This window comes from Cajanus cajan, chromosome 8 (genome assembly GCF_000230855.2).
Source record: "Cajanus cajan strain Asha chromosome 8, NIPB_CcT2T_4, whole genome shotgun sequence".
In the NCBI taxonomy this organism is placed as follows: domain Eukaryota; kingdom Viridiplantae; phylum Streptophyta; class Magnoliopsida; order Fabales; family Fabaceae; genus Cajanus; species Cajanus cajan.
This window is the reverse complement of record NC_138524.1, coordinates 12,280,327-12,303,821: the sequence shown is the minus strand read 5'-3', so window position 1 is coordinate 12,303,821 and position 23,495 is coordinate 12,280,327. Positions and strand designations below refer to the sequence as shown.

Below are 23,495 nucleotides of genomic sequence, written 5' to 3'. Positions count from 1 at the left end.
ATAATATTAATTCTGATTTTAAAAATAATTTGATGTTATTTTTAATCTTATCTTTCCATTTACAATTTTACTCCAATCGAAATAATAATGAAACAAATTTTAATCAAAACAATATTTTATATTAATAAATAAAATATTATGTGATAGTATTTAATAATTTTTTTAATAAAATTAAAATTTGAATATAAGAATTAAAATAAATATTTTTTAAAATTATAAAAAATAAAAATATTATTTTTAAATTTGAAAGATTAAAAAGAGTTATTTTAAATTTAAATGATTAAAAATATATTTAAATTTTATTAAAAATAATATGGTTATCTCAAATAATACTTATATTATATGTAATATTTTATTTGTATGCAATATATGTAAATTTTTTTTTATAAAATTTAAAATGTGTTATATATCTTAAAAATGACTATTAAAAAAATAATGAATTTAAATTTTAAAAGAATAAAAATTAAAAAAAAAATATTATTATACAAATAATTAAAACACTTTATTTTATCAGGAGTAAAAATATATTTAAAATAATTTTATTTTAATTTTTGTACATGTTAGTTATTCTTTTTTAATTTTTAATTGTTATTTTTTATTTTCATCAAAACAAAAAAGTAATTTTTATAAAATTATTCATAGACACCAATATAATACTAGAAAATGAAAAACATACCACACTATATTATAACACCAATATAATTTGAAACATACCTCACAATAACAATAATAAAACCAGCAACAACAAAAACATAATAGAGTTAAAAAATCATAAAATAATGTCTAAAACTTTAAAGTGAAATATTATTAAAATCTGTTTCATTATTGTTTTAATTGGAAGTAAAAAAAGCAAATGCAAGGACATGGTTAAAAATGACATCAAATTAGTTTTAAAAATCAGAACTAATGTTATTTATTATTATTTACTCCCTCACATAATAAATATACTAAAAAAAGATAATAGATATTGAATTTTAATAATAGTTAAAATATGCCCAAAATACACATTAGAAAAATCGTTAAACTTATTATTTTTTGAATTTTTTTTGTTAAAATTAAAGCTTTCCTTTAAGAACTTGAGTAATAAAAGTTAACATTAAATCATGACACTAATTAGAAAGGTAAGACATCAATTTATATAAAGAAAATAACAAATAGAAATATTAATCCTAAATTTTATTCTTTTCAAAATTGACGCACAAACCACCAAACTTTTTAAGTGAAAGAACGATTTGAATTAGGGATAAAGTTTACCACCAAAATATTACTCCCGCACCCACATTTGTTGTATAGACTAAAGAAGCTACACCAACATACAATCTGAGACAGATCCATCCACAGGAATAGTTTCATGAAAATACAACATTAATGATGCTAAGATCAATTTCATTTGTAGATATCTATCTACAAATTACAAGAGCTGATGCAGAAGTATAATTAAGTACCACCCACCAATCATTGATTCAATCACATCTAACACCACAAACATGCTACCTAAATAGAACAAAGAAATGCTTTCACAATATCTATTTAGAGCACTTTCACTAGGTCACTCAACCACATTTGACACATCAGTGGCCGAGGAATTCAATTTCTGAACATACAAATCGGTGAACATTAAGGACAAGCCAAAAAAATGAAACAAATATTTTACACTGAATCTACCACTTCAACCTGCTGCCTGGCCAGGTATCTTTCTCTTCTTTCTTTCTACACAAAAGGAAATGAATATGAATGAGACAAAATGAAATGATACCATATAGTTCCAATCACAAAATGGGAGAAAAACATGATTGATGTGCCTCACCCATTCATCTATAACAAGTCCTTCTCCAGCTACTCTAGGACCTGTCTCCTCTGGGGGCTTCTTTCTTGCTTCCAACGCGGCCTCGGCCTCCGCCAGCTGGCGTTTAAGTTTGTCCATAGCCTTTGAGAAAAACCATGTTTCAAATTAGAGAAGAAAAATAGTACTAATAGTTCATTTCACAAACATTGTGAATATGATGTGCAACAAATTTACTAGTAACTAATTCTTAATTATGTATGATCAAGCACAACCTACTTGGTAAAACCACACAAATTTTCGCCCATGCAACACTTTTGAGATATAAGTTACAAAAAACAATGAATAAATGATCAAATTTTGCAACGAAAAGTTCTGGCGGTGTGATGGAATTTTTTAAATTTATGTTGAATTCTTCCATCACTAATTTTAATTTTTCTAGCATGTATATTAGTCTTACAGGGGTAGGGCGTTCGGGTTCCAGAAAAACCACACGCAAAATTTGCTCTACTGCTACATGATCCCTTTGCTCGTCAAACTGCGTGAAGAATTACATGGTACAACTGTGATCAGTATTTAAAAGCATTATGGATGAAGCATGAAGATGATGCCAGACACAATGAAAAAGGGACGATAACACATTACCAGTTCTGGTACATAGTCCATTTCGCCTTTCACTTTTAAGCTCATGATTTTAAACTTAACCCTGCTCTTTTGATCAACAATTGGTTTCTCATTGTTCTCTGGTGGCTCCACAAACTTAAATACTGTCAAGTACATGACACAATTGTAAGACAACTTCCCAACTTGCAAGCATTCAACTACTTTTGTTTAAAACTAGTTTGGAAGGATAAATTACCAGTTGCAATTATACTTTCACCAGGTGCAAGAATACCACCTGGAGGGCGCATATAACAACTCTTGGGTGCAGTTGTTTGAAACTAAGATAAAAGAAAATGACAATATTAGTAGTTAACTTAACAGAGGATAAATAGATCAATCAAACAAATTGATATAATTATTTCACTGAAGTCAATACACAACCATAAGTACTTATACTATAAAATATATTCAGCGAAAGCAAATATGAAAATGGTCATGTTCAACATGTTACACTTCCTATCCTAACATCATCTAATTGTAGCAAATTTCTAAGAGTTTGAATCTGTCTTGATGAAAAACCCCAAATTTTCAAAAATATTATAGTTTCTCTAAAGAAATGTTTCTCCAGTCCAGCTAAGAAACTTTTCTGACCTCACATTTCCACATTGTAGAAAGCTGAAACACAGCTAAATAAATGTTTCCCAATAACGTCAACACACATTGACAACAAGTGTCGGCAACATTCAAAACTTCCAACCCAACCAAACTAAGCACAATTAGTCTCCAATTTTATCTTATGTGTAACACCAACATGACAATGTTACTTGTCAAATACAACTTTCTGAATTCAATAACACGAGAATAAAACAACAGTAGCCATATGCACCGCACCTTGAAAGCTACATGAGACCTGCAAGTGTTTTTAATTGCGATGGCGCTCCTAACTTGCTTACCAGGTTCATCTTCAAAACAAAGTCACACATCATATCAGACAAAAGACAAAACTAACATCCAATGCAAACTCCACACCGCATCCACGATCCTACACCAATTACAACAAAACATACAAGCAAAAAAAGGGTTAAACTATTCACCTGCTCCTTATACCTGTTTTCTTGTTTTAGTCTCTAATGAAGAAAATTGTACATTTTGATTTTAGTTCCTTCCTACATACTTTTTTTATGGTGGATTATCACTGCCAGAAATTCTTCTATGGTCTTTGTGTTAGGGACCAAAACTTAATTTTTATGGATGTGTCGGACTAAAACTCATAGGACCAAATACAAAAAAATAAACTAAAAAATGGGCACATTAGTCATGAACAATCCACTGACTAGCAATCAAATGGAAACAAGCCACAAGAAGCAGAGTCTGAATTGGTTAAGGTAACAAAAGAGAAAACAGAATCTGATGCCAAAAAGCAAAGAAGATTAATAATGAGAGACATACAAGGAAAGTAGAGCTTGTTGGGAGGATCCAAACGGAGCCTTCTCCTTGTTGGGAGAAGAGACTTAGCCACGGAAGAAACAGTGGTGGAAGGTGGATGAGTGGATCTATCAAGAGACTGAAGAATCTGACTCTGATGGTGAACACTATTATGCATAGAAGAAGTTGAAGAAGAAGATGAAGAAGCATGAGTTGTTTGCCAAAATGGCATGCTGCAAAAGCTCCAAACTTTCCCATCAGAACCCGTTTTGTCACTCTCCAGCGCCATTCTCGGCCGGGAAATGGGATTCCGGCAAGTGGGTCGCTGAATTGGAGGCAAAGTTTGAAGCTTTTGTGTTTGTGTGAAGATGGATTTTGGCACTAGTGTTGTATCAGATCAGATAGCCTTGTTGGGTTGTCTTTGCTCTTTAACGTAGTTTGCCTCAGCAAAACGAAGATTGAACGTGACCTTTCGTTCTTTGTGACTTACAACTTTTTCATGTTTTGTCCAAAATGGTGGTTCTTAGTACCTTTATGATTGGGGTAATTTGGTAGTGCAGGACACTTATTTTAACTTTTTTTTTCTTTTTTAATTTAATTAGAATCTGCTGTTATTTCTTTTACACACAATCTATTTATATATGCTAAATTTACTACTTTTTTTTAATAATTATTTTTAAAAGTTGTATTTTTAAATGATTTTCATCAGTTCTATGATGGAAATATATTCATCATATTAAATATATTTTTCATAAAAAATATTTTAATGGATTATTAAATTAATAATTGATATAAAATCTAATATAAAATTATTTTCTATTGTTTTCATATTCATAGTCTTTTTTTATTGGAACATGAATTAAATTCTATAATTTTCATGGGGAATGAACTTAATGAAACAAATTTTATTTTTTTAAATAAATAAAAAGGAGATTTAAAGATTGGTGTATTAAAATTAAAAATGGTCACTATTTTAGGAAAATCAAATTGATCTAAATTTAAAATTTAGAAAATCAAAATACATTTTAAATATAATTTGGCTTATAATTTATTTATATTAAATTAATATTTTTAAATACTAATCTAATAAAGTATATAATATTTTCAATTATTTTGGTCAATATTTAAAAATTTTCAACTAACATTAAATATAACAGATATTTATAAATTAGTATTAAACAAGACTATATTCATTTTAAATTAAATTTTATACATAGACCTTTGTATGATAATTTATATTTCTTTATCAATAATTTAATAAAGTTTGAATATTTTTCAATTTATAATTTTTTTTATATTCATATGTATCGTATAAAAACCGTAGAATGCATGAATATTTGCTAGTTATAATAATTGATGTGAAAAGCAATTAGAGCATGAGAATATGGAATTTACTATATGCCATCTGATCTCTTATATTTTGAATATCCGAATTTTGGGTATAGCATTTCACTTTCACTTGTCTATTTTGCCTTTAAACTCTACAATCAAGAAAATGATAATTTAATTTTTCATATCTCCTATTTCATTCCTAAACATTTCTTGAAGAACTCGGATTTGAGTGATATAGTTTTCTGTATTTGATATATGGCTTTGAGGTCCAACTGTGTGTGGGTTCCCGGGCTTTACAGTTGGTTTGATTCTACCCTCTCTGCAATCATTTGCAACTTCTTTTTGAGATTTCACATAAGATTTGCCATCCCCACCTTTTCATTTCCCAAGTAATTACTCAATTTGTTTCCCAAAAATATGTTACTAAAATTGATTAATTATTCACAATTTGGGATATATTATATATATCTTAACAAAACAAGTATTATTTGAGAATCTATGGTTTCTTTTTTTATTTGCTTCCTAATCTGCATTACTTAAATTGATCTGTAACTGTCTGCAAAATGATTCAACAACTGCTACAATAAAGTTGTATCCATCTTTTTTTAAGTAAAATGCTAAGTGCTTTCAAGATACTGTAAGGAATAAAAGTAGATTTTTTTTATTATTTTTTTTTTACTGAAAAAGTGTAATACCCTTATGATTTTGTCATTCTCTACTTTGCTACTTTTCTGGTGAATAACTTTAAGGAGTAATTTGTTTTTGCTAATAAAAATATTGTATTATGGTAATTGCAAACTCAATTGGTAAACAGAAACACAGAAAAGGTTGGTGGTTTTATGGTTTCGGTCGTTTTAACAAAAAGCAATTTAGATAAGAACAAAAACGAAATCAGTGTCGATAATCGACTTGGCTTGAAATGTAAACCACAAAAGGTGACAAATATGGGGAAAATAGAAAAAGCCTTTGGATATATGCTTTTACAAAATTGACATGTCAATTTTCTTTTCTTATCCCTGGAATTGATCGAATCAGAGTGTGGTTGAAAAGAATAGAGGAAGGGTTAGAGGTGTTTAAAAATGGTATGATGTTAGAACATTACAAGTTGGTGGTGTCATTAAGAATGACAACACAAGAAAACAAACTGGTCCTCCCATGTGGCCCTCTTGCAGAAGGGCATCTTTTTTTTGTTCGTCCCTAGAGTATTCACCCCCGACAGCAGTGACTAATCTCCTCACTACGTTAGAGGCACCTCAAAAGGTGGGATAGCTAATCCCAAGATTTAACGCGGCTGCATACACAAGGCAAGATTCAAACCCCTGACCTTGCTTAAGCGTGGATCAACCGTACTGCTGAACCACACGCTTGAGGTTGCATAAGGCATCTTTATCTCTTTTCTTGTAGATACAAAAATCATTATGAAGAATTGGTAATTATTTCAACCTCTATCAATAATCTGCCAGGGAATAATCCAACAGTTTTTGCAATACAAAGTTACTTTTCTCTTCTGCATATGAGTATGTTCACGGTTGGGATGCACTTTTAGCCAAAAAGTAATATTCAGCTTTTCCAATTTCTTTTTATATCACATTATTTTTTCTTTTTAATTTAAGAACTAATAAAATCAATTGGAACAATACTTGAGTTCTATTGAGCCTTTAAAAATGGAATTTACGTAACTTTTTTTAGATGATCACATTTACGTAATTACAAGTAATAGGTCAGAAAAAAAAAATATTTGTGTTTTATAATTTAAATATTTTTTTAAAAGGAACATCAATTATTGAAAATGATGTTGTATCTGTGAATACACAGTAGGATTCTACAATTTAAATTTAAGTTCTCATTTTTTTTATTTGTTATCTTTCAAAAGATCTTTTATTAATAAAAAAAATTGTATATTTATAAACACATGTATCTGTACTTATTTAATAACATGAGACTGTGATTATATTATAATAGTATTATAATATAATTTTTTATCATAAAAGATTAATTAATTAAAAATTTTAATTATACTATAATTTATATATTTAGTAATGTTTATTTACTATAACTTTTTGGTTGTATAAAATAAATATTTATTTTACACGCTAAACATACTAAAATCTTAGTATAAGTATATTGAAGGTTCAAAGAATTTATTTGGTTGGATTTTAACCATAAAAATTAAAAATTGAACTAAAAAATTTGTAGTTTTTTCAATTTTCAATTTTTTAGTTATTAGTTTGATTGCAGTTAAATAAAAAAGTTATTAGTTTGGTTATTTTTTTATTGACACAGTTTGATTCGGTTTTAAATACTTGTACCTACTTATATTGAGCAGGTAACACTATGCGACATAATGAAGCAATTCCTTCAAAGCTTGGACCCCTCTCTACCTGCTCCTGCTTAAGGAATGTATTTGCAGGACCAGATCTTATACTGGGCTGGGCTCATTCCAATTCATCATGGCCCAGCTTGATAATTAATTACACAGGAGATTACAATTAGAAAAATCTCAATAACATAATATGCACTTGTAATTTTATAATTTTCAATATATTTTAAACAATAAAAGAAGATATATTAAAAATAGTGTGATAAGTACTCTGAAATAATACTACACAATATTTTCATGCCACTCAACTGTAACTTTATATGGCTCTAATCACTTTTATAACATTAAAAAAAAACTTGTTTTAAATTTAATTAACTTGTTTTTTTGGTTCTATTGGAATAAAGATTGAAAACAAGACAACAGCTATCTCGGATACAAAACACCACAAGCATGCATCCTTTTGAAGGTAAAGACCAGTGGATGTGTTGGTTTGTACATGTTGACTAAACATTAAACACACGACTTTTTAAGGTTAATTATCCATGTGTAAGCCAATTAATCAGTTAGATCTAACCATCTTAATTTTAGAAACAAACCAAGTCGAGCTTGAGTTTGTCATATGAAAAGTTCGTTTGTTAATCTTTATTGCCAATTGTATACTAATCTTCTTTCCATTTACTTGTTTACTGCTAGAATTGAGCAGACAATTCTAATCCAAACTGATCCTTTTTACCCTCACAGGAAGGAAGAATTGGAAACACAAACAAAACAAATAAAAGCTGGGAATTGCGAACACTGAACACTGTAGTATCATTTATCAAAATTTACACAAGGAATGACACAAAGACAAGAGTTGTTTCATTACTAAACACAGAAATCTGACCCCTCATCTTCACTTGTGACAAAGCATGATTCCTTGAATTGAAAGAAAAGGAATATTTTCTTATGGGGCCAATGATATCTAATTGGGACCCCAGCAGCTTAAGTACATAACCGTCTTGAATGACTCCTCTGACTGCTTAGCCTTCTCCTTTTTTAGCCCTGTGAAGAGCATAGCAGAAGAACTAGAAGAGGATGAAGAAAGCTTCTTTGTCTGAGAGAATGAACCAACATCAACGTGGCTTTTGACATGCTGTTGAACTGATCTTAAAGCATGGTTCCACCTGCAGATACCTTGGTCTTTTAAGGCCTCCACAACTCCAACGCTAGCTGCAACGGTCCAAGCTTTAATTGCTGAACTCATCTTGTGATCTTGTAGTTCTTCTTAACTGTAGTAGGTGGGTTTTGTAGAGAGAAAATGAATGACACCAAGTATGATTTATGAATGGGGAAATGAAAGGAAGATTTCCCTTATATATATTATATAGAGGGACACATGCATGGGAATAGAAAAGTTACAAACAGGTGGAAATGGACATAGGTTTTGAGGAAACCAGGGGAAGTAAACCGGTGGTTTTAGGAAACACAATGGGCTATGATTGAGAAAGAGGTTGTATCCATCCTGAGTAATAGGAACACGTGTTTGCTATTCAAGTTGAGGTGGCATCGTTGCTGAGACTAAGTTATCTTTTTGTAATCTTTCAAAGTTTGCAAGTTATAAAACAAATGTAGAATTTTAATTAAAGTATGCATGATGCCTAGGCAAATAAGGCAAATGGGGCAAACAAGATAGTTGGTGGTTTTGAGAGTATGATAAACCAGTGATTTAGCTTCTGAATAAAGATATTTTCTTTCCGTATAAAGATAGTTTAGCACATGCTCACTCATCACTACTCATCAACAATAGAATTTTCGTCACATGTTGAGTTTTGTTGCTTCAAGGCAAAACAAACCCACACGGTAACTTAATCACATAATATGACGTGATGTGAGACTAAAAAGGATAGAATCGCCACATACATAAAACAATTTACAATCTTATGCTATATAAAGTATAAACAATTGAATTCATCATTTAAATATTGTATTTTAGTTAATCTTGTTATTATATTTTACTAATATTTTAAGACTTTATCTTAAATTAATTTAATTTAATTAGAAAATAAATAAAATTTTATAAAAAATTATTTTTTTCTAGGACCTGAATCGAATATTGTCCCAATGATTTGATTGAATTTAACATATTAACTATTTGTATTTAACTCTTTGATTAATTTTGTAACTATATTATTACAATAAGCATCCCAACTATTATATAGAAAATTAATATTACATATTTTACATTAAATTTTAATAATTTAATCATTGAATTAAAAGTTCTTAACATATAAATTAAGTTTATAAATTTAAAAATAAAAATAAAAATTATTTGATATTTTATTATATGAATTCAAGTTCATTTATAAAATATTTTTATGATTATATATTAATTTAAATTAATTATAATATTAAATAGTTTTTAAATTTTAAAAAAATCTACAAATTCGATCTATACATTAAAAAAATTTAATTTAACAATTAAATTGTTGAAATTTGATGTAGAACATGAGTTATTAAGATAAACTTACTTTTAGAATCAATGATTCCTCATATATATTTATATTATATAATATGACTAAATTATAATTTTTTTCTCTATTTTAAAATAGAAACATTTAATTCTTCTATTTTTTAAAATACAAAATTTTAGTCATATTGTTAATTTAATATTTATTGTTCATTATATTTTTACATTTCCCATTTACTTGTCACCATTTAACTATGTAATATTTACTGACATGAAATGTATGAATAAAAATTTAAAAATAACATGCAAAATATTATCATTTATATATTTGTTAACGAGTATTTGATATTTATTTTATCAATAAATTCTATTAGCATGAAATTTATTTTAGGTTCTTTTTTCAAATGCCAATAATATTAAATGTCACATCACTTAAATATATGTAAATGCTAAAATTTAATGATTAATAGATGTCAATTTGACTAAAAAACCAAAATTTTATATTTTAAAATTAGAAAAATTAAATGACTGTATTTTAAAATTGAGAGAGAAAAACTGTAAATTGAAAAAAATAAACATACTAAAAATATAATTTAGATGGGAGACAATTTCTCTAAAAAATTTAACATACATTAAATAGAACATTTTCTCCTGACTTAAATTTTTAGCATTAGTAAGAGTTACCATTCAAAACCTAACCATTTGATTAACACTACTTGTGCCAACCCAAATTAATGTCCATTGTTTAATTATATAAAAAATAGTTACAACAAATAAAATTCAACCCAAATTAATGTCCATTATTTAATTATATAAAAAATAGTTACAACGAATAAAATTCAATCTTATAGAATCTGATAAACACATAAAACAACTAACACATTAAGATGTCAATACGTTGTTTAATTATATAAAAAATAGTTACAACAAATAAAGTTCAATCTTATATATAGAATCTGATGAAGACATACACCAACTAACACAGATGATTATTTTAGCTTAATGATATCGAATTTGAGTCCTCCTAGAAACAGTTGTGCTAAATATTTATTGAAAAAAAATTATCTAAAAACAATTGTATTAAATACTTGTAAAAAAGAATTTTCACTTATAATAATTTTATCCACGTGTAACATGTTAATGCCTAGAGATGTTCATGTGCCTAGTGGCAACATGGTGCCATAAGCTAGCATTTGGCTCTTCGATGAACAACGTTGTAGAGTTCTTTACACTACCATTGCATAAATTGTCTCTCTTTTGTGTAGACATCATCTCGCTGATGTGTTACTCCACTTTCTTTGACACGCCAAAGGTACAAAGCCCTTTCATAAATAATACATACTCGTTTTTTAATTGCTTATTAGATAGATGACTTGATGATTCCTCCAATTTCAAGGTACTTGTGACAATATTTTCACGATCAAGAATCAAACTGGAATATGCATAATGATCAGTCATGATAGACATATAATCCTTGGTTTACTGTTACAAACTAGCACAGAGCCAATATGTGAATAGAAATCTCTGACCCTATTCATCTTTGTACCTTCAAATTAAATAAATAAATGAAAATTTGTCTCTACTTAATGCTCTAATTGGGACCCCAACAGCTTAAGTACATAACAGTCCTCAATGATTCCTCTGACTGCTTCCCCTTTAATCTGCTAGAAGTAGAAACCATAGAAGAAGAGGAAAAGTTCTTTGCTTGTGACAAAGATCCAAGATGGGTTTTGATGACATGTTGAGCAGATTTGAAAGCGTGATTCCACCTACACAGACCCTGGTCCTTCAAGGCCTCCACAACTCCAACACTAGTTGCTGCAATCCAAGCTTTGTGTGCTGAACAACTCATCTCCTATACTTCTGCCTTGATCAATACTATTACTAGCTCTTTGCTTTTAGTTTTCTGGATGACACAAACTAAAGTTGATTTCTATCAGATTTTAAAGCTTTGATGAAAGAAACAGAGAAAAAGAGTTACTTAATAGAGTCCAAAGGTGAAAGACATGCCGAATATTTGGAAAAACCATTGGCAGGTGAAGCCAGTGGTTTTTGTTTTGGTAGGACCACATGTCACTGTCACTTCACTTAAGTGCCACCTAGTTGCTTTGCCAATAGCAAATTCCACGCATTTCACTGGTAGACAACGCCGCACACCGTTTTCAGGATATATTAATATTACGATTTACGAGTAAAGTAGTTTACTCTAAAATTTAATTATTCATTCTTTTATATTATGCTACAAAATCAACCAACTGCTGGTTTCTGGGAAGGGAATCGAATCGCTTGTTTGGTGCTTAACTTGTTTTTAGGCATTAAAATAACTACACTATATTCACAGCATGTTTGAAATTCGTTACACATTCTATCGATTTTAACTCAACCCTTTGAGCTATCTCAGTTACAAAACACCAAAATCATCCTTCTAAAGCAAAGTCCAGTGTTGATTTATATATCTTGACGGAACAAATGAATGTTTTTTGGTTAACTATCAATGTAAATCCAAGCAGTTAGGCCTAATCATAAAACAATCGAGTTTGAGTTTTGGCCAATTGTACAGTAGTACTCTTTTTTTTTTTTTTTGCATTTACTGTTTACTGCTAAAATTGCTTAGCCTTGATGAGAAAAACGGACGTTGGTGGATCAATTACATGATAGTCACCTTTAACAAATGAGTTGCAATATTCCAAAATCAACAAGGACCCCAATAGCTCAAATACATTAAATTACTTTTCTCATAGAATCAACTCATGGATATTGAAGTGCATCAAGAGACTTAAGTAGCGTCTAGTTTGCTTTTCTGTTTTCAGCAATACTCTCACGATGGAATCTATATAAACACACCCTATATAAACACTCCCTTAAACGGTGATTAAATCGATCTTTCAGTATGAGCCCTGGATTTTTTAAATTGATTAAACAAAGAAGATAGGTAATACCTCCATCTCCACCTCATTTTTTCCACTTTTGAAATCAAAGCAGTTTGAATAGACAAATTTCAATGTAACGTCTTTTTATACCCTCAAAAAGAATTAGGCGCATGAAAGTGGGAAGAAAACTAAATAACACAAGTAAAACTTTGGTAATTAATGGTGAACACTATGATTTATCAAAATTTACATACTGATTGTAACATCATCAGGCAAGTAATCTACGACCCCAGAAATCTGAACCCTCATCTTTCTTTTGAGACTCAAGCTTGATTCCTAGAATTGAAAGAAAAAGAATAATTTGTTGTTGGCCTTATGTTATCTAGTTGGGACCCCAGCAGCTTAAGTACATAACCGTCTTCAATGATTCCTCTGACTGCTTTGCCTTCTCATTTTTTAGCCTTGTGGAGACCATAGCAGAAGAGGAAGAATAAGAAGAGGAAGAAATCTTCTTTGCCTGAGAGAATGACCCAACATGGCTTTTGACATGCTGTTGAACTGATCTTAAACCATGGTTCCACCTGCAGATGCCTTGGTCTTTCAAGGCTTCCACAACTCCAACGCTAGCTGCCACACTCCATGCTCTAATTGTTGAACTCATCTTGTGATGATATTGTAATATTTCTTAGACTAGTTGGCTTTTGATGAGTAGATAACACCAAAATGAGATTTACGAATGAATGAGGAAATGTGAGGAAGGTGGTCCTTTATAGAGGGAGGCACATGGAAATAGCAAAGTTGCAAACAGGTGGAAACGACCATATATTTTAGGAAAACAAGGGTAAGTAAACCGGTGGTTTTTGGAAAGACAATGGGCTATATGATTAAGGATCAGATACATGCATCCTGAGTAATAGGACTAAGAAGTAGGACCACGTGTATCTATTTGCTAAGTGCTATTGAATTTGACGTGGCATCATTGTTTGCAGCCTGACATATTTTGTATGGACCCATAAATATATAAGCATTAATATTTAATAAAATCATAGGAACCGGTAACCTTTGAAAGAAAAATGTAACATGATATGTAGGAATAAAGATCTGGCAGTATTTTATAAAGATGAACGTAATTTCCAACTTTAAAAAAAATGACTTGGCAATTGCCATTATCATCATAATTACATTTACATGACATCTAACGGTCATAATAGGATACTTGTTTTACCATACAATAACCAGGACTAAGCCAACATTGGAATAGATTATAGAAATCTCAGGTCTCATTCATTTTTGTGGCTACAAATTAAATTAAAAAATTCAAAAAAAAAAAATTCCGTCTACTTAGTTAGGACCCCAACAACTTAAGTACATAACAGTTCTTAAGGACTCCTCTGACTGCTTCTGCCCCTTCAATCCGCTAGAAGTAGAAGCCATAGAAGAAGAGGAAAATTTCTTTGCCTGTGACAAAGATCCAACGTGGCTTTTCACTTGTTTCTGAGCTAATATTAAAGCATGGTTCCACCTGCATATGCCCTGATCCTTCAAGGCCTCCACAACTCCAACACTAGTTGCCACAATCCATGCTCTCCCTGCTGAATTCATTTTGCTACTTCTATGATCAAAACTCTTTTCTAAAGTTTCTTTCAAATGACGGAAGTTATATAGCTGCAGTTGATGCTAGTGTAATGTGGTAATCAAGAGAACACTGGCAAATTAGATGTTTGTTTGATGAGGCAAATGGAGAGAAGTGTTACTTATATAGAGAGAAAGTGGCTAAGTTAATTTGGAAAAACTACTGGCATGAGAAACCATGATTTTTGGTAGGGGGAAGAAAACTAGTTACTATTGATATTGATGTTGCTGGCTATGATGATTGATCCTCCTTTGTAGGACCACATGTCTGTGTCACTTCACTCAAGTGTTACCTACTTGCTTATATAGATAAGACTCTAGCTTCACTTGAAGACAGCACGAGCACACGGTTTACTATAGAGTATAGACCCTGGTGAGTGGTGAGTGTTGAGAGTTGAGACAAATTGAAAATGCTTGATATATCGTCTTTATTTGCACTTTCTAAGTTATTATAATTACTGAACCTTAACATCAAGAATGATGTAAATAAGTAAAGTTGTACTCGTCTCAAATCTTAATAAAAGTTACTAATCAAATACATTAGACAGATAGCTCAAAAGAAAAAGTTACAAGAAAGACATGTATTACAAATTTGTTTACAAGTTAAGCTCAAATCATGGATGTGAAAATAATTAACTAGTGTTTGCACAAGTTGTCCACCTATAACGTAGCTCCATCTATGTTATATGTTAACTGAAAAATTTAAGTAGCTTTGTCTAGGATTTGTGATTGAAATGTTTCTATCAACACTTCCTGATTCACAGAAATATCATATTCATATCTGATCTATCAACTGGAATTGCTTTTCTCCGTGGCAATAATGGGGAATAGCAGGCGTGTTTACCATGGTTTTATATAGCCAGCATGTTAATAACTCAGAAATTATGACAATTTGATAACATACTAGGAAACACATTAAACATGATCTTCTTTTATGGATCGATAGTCACGGACTCCAAAATCCAGCATGGATAAAAATTAAGTGGTTGTAACAGAATGAACAAATTAAGTGCTTTATACAAGGCTAAAAGCCTCTGTTTTCTATATAGACGAATGACACAACGAGAAACATGATCCTTTTCCTTGACAAAAATGTATTTTCTAATTCTTTATCGTGAAATATGTTTCTATTGATTGTCAAGCAAACTCCAGAGTCCAGATACAACAAGAATTTTGAAAGGCTTTCCCCATAGATAGAGAGATGAGTTATCTTTCTGATCTTCGTGAGAATCGTATGATCGTATTCGTATAGTTTTATATTAATATTTATATGAAGCCTAACAAACTACAACTTACCCCAAACCAAAATTTCAACCTCAACTTTTTACATGCTAGTAAAGTTCTTCAAAGTTTGTAAGGTTTAAATTGCTTTTACTTGGTCATACTGTTTTCTTATAGCATGATCAATGCTCATTAATTAATCAAAGTTTTGTCATTTTTTCATATATGTCATATATAAATAAACAATCTTGAACCTGCATCAAAACCCTATTTTTATCCAACACAGCTTATTGAGAATGATAAGTATTTTCTTAACCCTTTTATTCAGCTGCTGCTAAAAAAAGTCCAATTTCAGTTTGTAATTTTGCATTTGTAAGCATGGTTGAGGCTTTTTATCCCTAAGATTGAACTTGAAGTTCTCAGACCAAAAGGAAAGAATGTATGTTGGAACAATCCACGTATAAAAGTGAGAATATAGATGAATGAAAAAGTGAAGGCATTTTCAATTTGGAAAACCTGACTTGTCATTTACCATATTTACATCAATTTGTCACAAAGGACAAACAATTCCTCTTACTATCCAAGAACCAATACAAATCCAATACAACTACAGAAATCTCAGGCCCCCATTGTCAAAGAACAAAAATTTAATATCCATATTTCCCTTATTCTCTAATTGGGACCCCAACAGCTCAAGTACATAACAGTCCTTAATGATTCCTCTGACTGCTTCCCCTTTAATCTGCTAGAAGAAGAAACCATAGAAGAAGAGGAAAAGTTCTTTGCTTGTGACAAAGATCCAATATGGGTTTTGATGACATGTTGAGCAGATTTGAAAGCGTGATTCCACCTACACAGACCCTGGTCCTTCAAGGCCTCCACAACTCCAACACTAGTTGCTGCAATCCAAGCTTTGTGCGCTGAACAACTCATCTCCAACTGTTTCTTTGATCAATACTATTACTAGCTCTTTGCTTTTAGTTTTCTGGATGACACAAACTAAAGTTGATTTCTATCAGATTTCAAAGCTTTGATGAAAGAAACAGAAAAAGAGTTACTTATATAGAGTCCAAAGGTAAAATACATGCCGAACATTTGGAAAAACCATTGGCTGGTGAAGCCAGTGGTTTTTGTTTTGGTAGGACCACATGTCATGTCACTGTCACTTCACTTAAGTGCCACCGAGTTACTTTGCCAATAGCAAATTCCACCGCGTATTTCACTTGTAGACAACACCCGCACACCGTTTGCAAGGATATAAAATTAATGATTGTGGTATAAAATCAATCAACTGCACACCCTGGTTTTTCGGAGGAGAATTGAATTACTTGTCTGCTGTTTAATTTTTTTAATGCATTTTAAAATTACTATATTCAAACAATGAATAACTAACTGGTCAGTTAAATGGTGATGTTTTTAATTTAACATAAACTCACTTATCTAAAGATGCATACATTCGGTCCAATAATCCACTAATCATTGGACTGGCGATAGTAATTAAATAACTTTTTAAAGGAAAACTTACAAGATTTAAATTCTTAATATTTCATGTGAAGTTTGTGTAAGATTGTGGCTACTTTTATTTTATTCAAAAATGAGTGCTTGATACAAAAGGAAAAAAAAAATTGTTGCTATGGGATTAGAGAATGAAAACCAGACAGAACAGCTAGTATCTCAGATACAAAACACCGAAGTCATCCTTATGAAGCAAAATCCATTGTTGGTATGTTTAGTCCATTGTTGATTTATATATGTTTAGGGCTTTGAGTTTTTTTATGGTTAAGTATCCATGTATAAGCCAAACAGTGCGATATTCACCTCGAAGAGGAAAATTAACGTTGGTGGATCAATTACATGATAGTCACCTTCTTTTACAAATGAGTTGCGATATTTCAATATCAATAAGGACCCATTATATTATTTTTCTGAGAGAATCAATCAACTAATGGATATTGAAGTTCATGAAGAGACTTCAGTTGCATGCAGTTCGCTTTTCAGCATTAATCTTAAGCCATGTCCTTTACCGTGATTATATTGATCTTCCTCCAATTTAGTATGAGCCTTATTTAATGTGATTAGAAACAAAGGAAATAGGAGCTACTGCCATTTCCTTCTCCTTTTTTTCTCTTCTGAAATCAAAGAGGTTTGAGCAGACAAATTTTAACATAAACTGGTGATTTTTAACCCTCATAGGAAGAATTGGGCATATGGAAGTTGAAGAAAAAAACTAAATAACACAGATAAAATTTGGTAATATGCTATACAGTGAACACTATCTTTATCAAAATTTACATAATTGTCACAAAGGCAACAATTGTTTCATTACTATACACGCTTATGACCCCAGAAATCTCAACCCTCATCTTCACTTGTGACTTGTGACAAAGCTTGATTCCTTGAATTGAAAGAAAAGTAGTATTTATTTACTTATTGGCGTTCCTTATGTTATCTAGTCGGGACCCCAACAGCTTAAGTACATAACCGTTCTCAAAGACTCCTCTGACTGTATTGCCTTCTCATGTTTTAGTCTTGTAAAGACCATAGCCGAAGAAGAAGAAAGTTTCTTTGTCTGAGAGAATGACCCGACATGGCTCTTGACATGCCGTTGAATTGACCTTAAAGCATGGTTCCACCTGCAGATTCCCTGGTCTTTCAAGACCTCCACAACTCCAACACTGGCTGCCACACTCCAAGCGTTAATTGCTGAAGTCATCTTGTAATTCTTCTCTTAGACCAAAGTAGTAAAATTTATGAATGAAGGGAATGGAAAGGTGGTCCTTAATATAAAGAGGAAAGCAGATGACATGGAAATAAAGCGGAACCAAGGGTTTTTGACCAAAGTGGGGTGGTTGACCAACTTATTTACGCAATTGGGGCTGTTTCAAAAGTATTTACGCCTTTGGGGTTATTTTCAACAGTGTCGCTGTGGCCCACAGCGACACCCCTGCCACGTGGTTTTTTTTTTTTTTTTTGCGCTGGAATGAGCCAAACAAGTGTCGCTATGGGCTGATCCATCACAACTTCTGGACCAAAAAAGATGGTGTAGCCCACAGCGACACCACCTAAGAAAAAAAAAAAAAAAACTTAAATAATTTAAATGTAACCTTAAAAAGATCAACTTAGTTTACTTATAATTTATTTATAAAAATAAAAAACAGTTATTAATAAACGTAATTTAAAAAATAATTTTTAAGTATTTTATGCAAGTGGCGCCGTGGCCTACAGCGACTTGGCTGTAGGCCACAGCGCCTCAAATTTATTTATTTTTTTTTTTTTGTAAATTATTTAGTTTTTGTGTGCAAAATTCTATTATTTATCATAACCATTTAAATATGAATTTATAAATAATTATAAATTTTAATTTTCTGTAATTTGTTTTATTTTGAGAATAATTTTTTAATTTAAATTATTTAAAAGAGGCGCTGTAGCCTACAGCGCCATTAAAGTCGCTGTAGGCCACAGCGCCTGTATTTATTTTTATTTTTTTTTTGTAAATGATTTAGTTATTGTGTTTGAAAATTTTTTTATTTTATATAACCATTTAAATATGAATTTATAAATATAAAGTTTATTTTTCTGTAATTTCTTTAATTTTCAGAATATATTTTTTAATTTAAATTATTTAAAAGAGGCGCTGTAGCCTAGAGCGCCATTAAAGTCGCTGTAGGCCACAGCGCCTGTATTTATTTTTAATTTTTTTTGTAAATTATTTAGTTTTTGTGTTTGAAAATTTATTTATTTTATATAACCATTTAAATATGAATTTATAAATATAAAGTTTATTTTTCTGTAATTTCTTTAATTTTCAGAATATATTTTTTTATTTAAATTATTTAAAAGAGGCGCTGTGGCCTACAGCGACACTGTGTCGCTATGGCCCATAGCGCCACTATCACTATATATACCACTTCCCAGCTACGTCTTTTTCACAGTTCAAATTATATATTTATCAGTTACGTTTTGGTGTGAGTGAATTCTCTGAACCAGTTACGTTTGCTTGTAATTCGGTGAGTATTTATTTTTTTAAGATATAAATAGTACGTATTTGCACTAATTAATTTTTTTGGTTGTAGATATTATGGATCAAATGATTGCTTATATTTACACTGGAAAGATGTATGAAGGTGCTGAAGGTGTAACATTTGATGGACCAAGAAAAGGAATGTATATCAAATGAGGTATCACTTTGGATATATTAAAAAGAAGAATTCACAACAAGTTTAATCTTAACTCAAATCAAGTGATATTATCCGTAAGTTACAGATTTTTAGTTTCACAAGGTGAGAACAACATATATTCTTCATTGGAATTGAGTGACGATGATGATGTACAATGCATGATAGAAGCATTTCAGAGCCAGAATGTGATGGCAATAATGGAATTATATGCTGAAATAGGTATGCAAGAATCTTCTACTTTTTCATTAGAAAATTTGTCAATTGAACGATCACCTTTGATCACAAGAGATGAAGATGAAGATGACGAAGATGATGAAGACTATCATGTTTCATCATCATATGAAAGCATTGATGAATCCAATGAAGATGAAATTGATAATTGTGAACCATCTGATGATGAGGTGCAACCAAATGTTGTTGTTAATAGTCCAATGGTTCAACCAATTTCAATGTATCCATCTACTGAAGGTAACATTTGAAAATTAAATATGTCAATAATTTGTTATTTGTTTAAAATAATTTGTTGAAATTGATTTTATTGAAATTACTAAATTCATTATTTTGAAAATAGGTGGAAGTCAATTTTGGGGTAATTTACCCCACTACACTAACATCAATTGGAATCATCCTGATGAAGAAGATATCCCAGGGATGGATGTCGGTAGTACTTGGTCAATTGGGCAAGATTTATATGTCGGGTTGGAGTTTGAGAATAAAGATGCAGTTAAAAATGCAGTCAAGCAAAATGCAATGAGAATGCATCAAAGTTTTTATGTGGTTGAGTCGAAAAAGACTAAGTGGGTTGTTAAATGTCCAAATGCACATGATGGATGTGGATGGTACATGAGAGCCATTGAGTCAAAGAGATCTGATAAGTGGAAAGTGACTCAGTGGGGTGGACGTCATACGTGTTTGAACATGTCTTTGTCGCAAGATCATGCTAAGTTAGATTCTGAGTTAATTGCAACATTTATACAAGGTAAGTTTTGCAAATTTTATAGTTTATATGAATAATAATTTATCTTAGTGTTTACTAATATGTAATATGTAGGAATGGTTAACCAAGATCCATCAATCAAGATTAGCCTTATCCAAGAGAGAATAACATCTCAAACTGGGTTCAAAATATCGTATAGAAAGGCTTGGATGGCGAAACAAAAGACAATTGTTAACGTTTTTGGAGATTGGGAAGAATCGTATGCTTATTTACCTCGATGGCTGCAATACATGAAAGAAATTGCTCCAGGGTCATTTTACGATCTGTGTCATGATGAGTTTTTTGTTGGTAATCGTTGTCATCGTGGTTATCGTCAATTTCACAGATTATTCTGGACATTCAAGCCGTGTTGTGATGCCTTTAATTTTTGTAAACCGTTGATACAAGTTGATGGCACTCATCTATATGGCAAGTATCGAGGTACATTGTTAATTGCTACAACACAAGATGGTAATAACAACGTTCTTCCTCTTGCATTTGCTGTGGTTGAAGGAGAAACATTACTTGCGTGGTCGTGGTTCTTGTCTCATTTGCGGTTACATGTTACAAACAAAGAAGGGATATGTTTAATATCTGATCGACATCGTAGCATTAAATCGGCCATTGAGAATGAGGCAATTGGTTGGAGACCGCCAAATGCATATCACAAGTACTGCATTAGGCACATTGCAAGTAATTTTAATACTCGATTCAAGGATGTGAAACTTAAACAAAAGCTTGTGAAGTTAGGTACGTATTGTTATATCAATTTATTTATTTATTTCAAAATGTTTTTTAATAATTTTAAATTTTTTATATTCTGTATTGTTTTTAATTGGTATGTAGGGTATACACCGTGTAAGCACATTTTTTATCGCAATTTGCAAAAGTTTTGTGAATCTAGCCCTGATGTTGAAAGGTGGATAGGAGCGATATCAAAAGACAAATGGAGCATGGCATATGATGCAGATGGTCGAAGATATGGTCATATGACAACAAATTTGTCTGAATGTGTTAACAAGGTGTTAAAGGATTGTAGAAATCTGCCTATCACTGCATTAGTTCGGTCTACTTATACCAGGTGCGCTGAATATTTTAGTAATCGTGGTAGTCGTGCTTTAGCCGATGTTTCATCTGGGAAGGTCTTCGTTTCAAAGTTGGTTGAGGCTCTGCAAAAAAATCAAGAAGAGGCTTGTTCCCATCAAGTTTGTAGATACGATATTCAATCTTCAAAATTTGAGGTTGAAGAGGCATTTGATCCAGTAACACAAACAGGAGGGAAGAAATGGGTAGTCAATTTACAGCAACGATACTGTCAATGCGGAAAGTTTACAGCATTTCACTATCCTTGTTCTCATGTTATAGCTGCATGTGGTGTTGTTAGCATTGATTACTACCAGTTTATAGATCCTGTTTATACCTGTGATTATGTTTTAAAAGCCTACTCTGGTCCGTGGGAACCAATCGGAAATGAAGACTTAAAATAAATATAAGTTACACAGAAATAATTAAATTCAATTTTAAATTTTAAATTTTTTTAAAATTTAATTTAAATTACACGTTATTAAAATAAATTAATTTATATTTTAAAAAAAATTATTTTCATAATAAATAAAATTTACACAAAATTAGAATAAATGAATTCAAATTTTAAAAATCACTTTCTATTAAAAAATATAAGTTACACAGAAAATATCTAAATACTTCTAACTAAAACAGAAAATATTTAAAATTAAATAATTAAATTCAATTTTAAAATTAAATAAATTAAATATAAGTTACACAGAAATAATTAAATTCAATTTTAAAATTAAATAAATTTTTATTAAATAAACTTAAATAACACGTTATTATATTAAATAACACGTTAATTAATTAAATTTATTTTTATTTTAATTTAAAATCATCTCTGCAAAAATATAAATTAAACAGAATACAAATAAATTAATTAAAAATTAAATATCTTTATTTTTAAAATACATAAAACTTAGACAGAAATTATTTAATTCTATTTTATATTCAAATACATTTATTTTACACAATTTAAATAACACATTATTCAACAGAAAATTATTACACAAAAAATATCTAAATACTTCTAACTAAAACAGAAAATATTTACACAAAAAATATATAAATAACTCTAACTAAATTATACTAATTATAAAATTGACGTACCCTACAGCGACTTTCAAATAATAACAAAAAACCAATATAAATAATTCTAACTAAATTACAATAACTATAAAAATTAATAAATTTAAATAAACTCAAAATTAAAGAAAATAATAAACATTAAAATACCTGGAATGGAAGCTTCAACAAACTTTCCACAAATTCACAAAATAAAAATTTCCCTGAAATTAAATAAACAAATTAACAAAAATTAAAACAAAATAAATAATTTATAAACAAATAAAAAAAAATTTAAAAACTTACCTGAGTCGCTGTGGAAACGAAAACGAAGGGGGGAGGGGACCATCAAGGTAAAAACGAGTATATATAGGTAAAAGGTTTTTTTTTTTTTTACTGTTTGTTGCCACGTGTCGCGTTATTACTGGCTGAATCAGCGGTAATTTGACACGTGGCCACTGTAATAAATACCACAACCACCCAGGTGTCGCTGTAGGCCACAGCGCCACCTTTTTTTTTTTTTTTTTTTTTTTTAAAAATATATATAAATTAATAATTTAATTGTTTTTTATTATA

The 23,495-nt window shown here is 30.5% G+C and overlaps 8 protein-coding genes across 9 annotated transcripts; 1 reads left to right on the top strand and 7 right to left on the bottom strand.

Moving 5' to 3' along the window:
• Positions 1-1,334: 1,334 nt before the first annotated feature.
• LOC109798671 (vesicle-associated protein 4-1) lies at positions 1,335-4,327 on the bottom strand. Of its 2 annotated transcripts, XM_020359019.3 has the most exons (7): positions 3,836-4,327; positions 3,278-3,348; positions 2,643-2,724; positions 2,429-2,550; positions 2,244-2,321; positions 1,808-1,927; positions 1,335-1,710 (listed from the first exon to the last, which is right to left on the bottom strand). In XM_020359019.3, the coding sequence occupies exons 1-7, from the start codon at positions 4,098-4,100 to the stop codon at positions 1,651-1,653; spliced, it is 798 nt and encodes a 265-aa protein (XP_020214608.2). In that variant the 5' UTR covers positions 4,101-4,327; the 3' UTR covers positions 1,335-1,650. The 2 variants fall into 2 exon arrangements, with proteins under 2 accessions (XP_020214608.2, XP_020214610.1); XM_020359021.3 differs by lacking the exon at positions 3,278-3,348.
• A 3,922-nt stretch (positions 4,328-8,249) lies between these two features.
• LOC109798911 (uncharacterized) lies at positions 8,250-8,804 on the bottom strand. Its single transcript, XM_020359345.3, has one exon. The coding sequence runs from the start codon at positions 8,704-8,706 to the stop codon at positions 8,425-8,427; it is 282 nt and encodes a 93-aa protein (XP_020214934.1). The 5' UTR covers positions 8,707-8,804; the 3' UTR covers positions 8,250-8,424.
• A 2,516-nt stretch (positions 8,805-11,320) lies between these two features.
• On the bottom strand, positions 11,321-11,884 carry LOC109798345 (uncharacterized). Its single transcript, XM_020358573.3, has one exon. The coding sequence runs from the start codon at positions 11,759-11,761 to the stop codon at positions 11,501-11,503; it is 261 nt and encodes an 86-aa protein (XP_020214162.1). The 5' UTR covers positions 11,762-11,884; the 3' UTR covers positions 11,321-11,500.
• A 1,088-nt stretch (positions 11,885-12,972) lies between these two features.
• LOC109798342 (uncharacterized) lies at positions 12,973-13,557 on the bottom strand. Its single transcript, XM_020358568.3, has one exon. It carries the CDS (start codon positions 13,438-13,440, stop codon positions 13,162-13,164), a length of 279 nt encoding a protein of 92 aa, XP_020214157.2. The 5' UTR covers positions 13,441-13,557; the 3' UTR covers positions 12,973-13,161.
• Positions 13,558-13,889: 332 nt separating this feature from the next.
• On the bottom strand, positions 13,890-15,966 carry LOC109798343 (uncharacterized). Its single transcript, XM_020358571.3, has one exon. It carries the CDS (start codon positions 14,379-14,381, stop codon positions 14,121-14,123), a length of 261 nt encoding a protein of 86 aa, XP_020214160.1. The 5' UTR covers positions 14,382-15,966; the 3' UTR covers positions 13,890-14,120.
• A 145-nt stretch (positions 15,967-16,111) lies between these two features.
• Positions 16,112-16,677, bottom strand: LOC109798344 (uncharacterized). Its single transcript, XM_020358572.3, has one exon. It carries the CDS (start codon positions 16,563-16,565, stop codon positions 16,305-16,307), a length of 261 nt encoding a protein of 86 aa, XP_020214161.1. The 5' UTR covers positions 16,566-16,677; the 3' UTR covers positions 16,112-16,304.
• Positions 16,678-17,846: 1,169 nt separating this feature from the next.
• On the bottom strand, positions 17,847-18,399 carry LOC109799052 (uncharacterized). Its single transcript, XM_020359537.3, has one exon. The coding sequence runs from the start codon at positions 18,343-18,345 to the stop codon at positions 18,082-18,084; it is 264 nt and encodes an 87-aa protein (XP_020215126.1). The 5' UTR covers positions 18,346-18,399; the 3' UTR covers positions 17,847-18,081.
• Positions 18,400-19,710: 1,311 nt separating this feature from the next.
• On the top strand, positions 19,711-22,273 carry LOC145950247 (uncharacterized). The gene is made up of 6 exons (XM_083061308.1): positions 19,711-19,796; positions 19,896-20,029; positions 20,177-20,278; positions 20,448-20,789; positions 20,862-21,536; positions 21,633-22,273. Exons 1-6 carry the CDS (start codon positions 19,711-19,713, stop codon positions 22,271-22,273), a joined length of 1,980 nt encoding a protein of 659 aa, XP_082917434.1.
• The last annotated feature ends 1,222 nt before the right edge of the window (positions 22,274-23,495 follow it).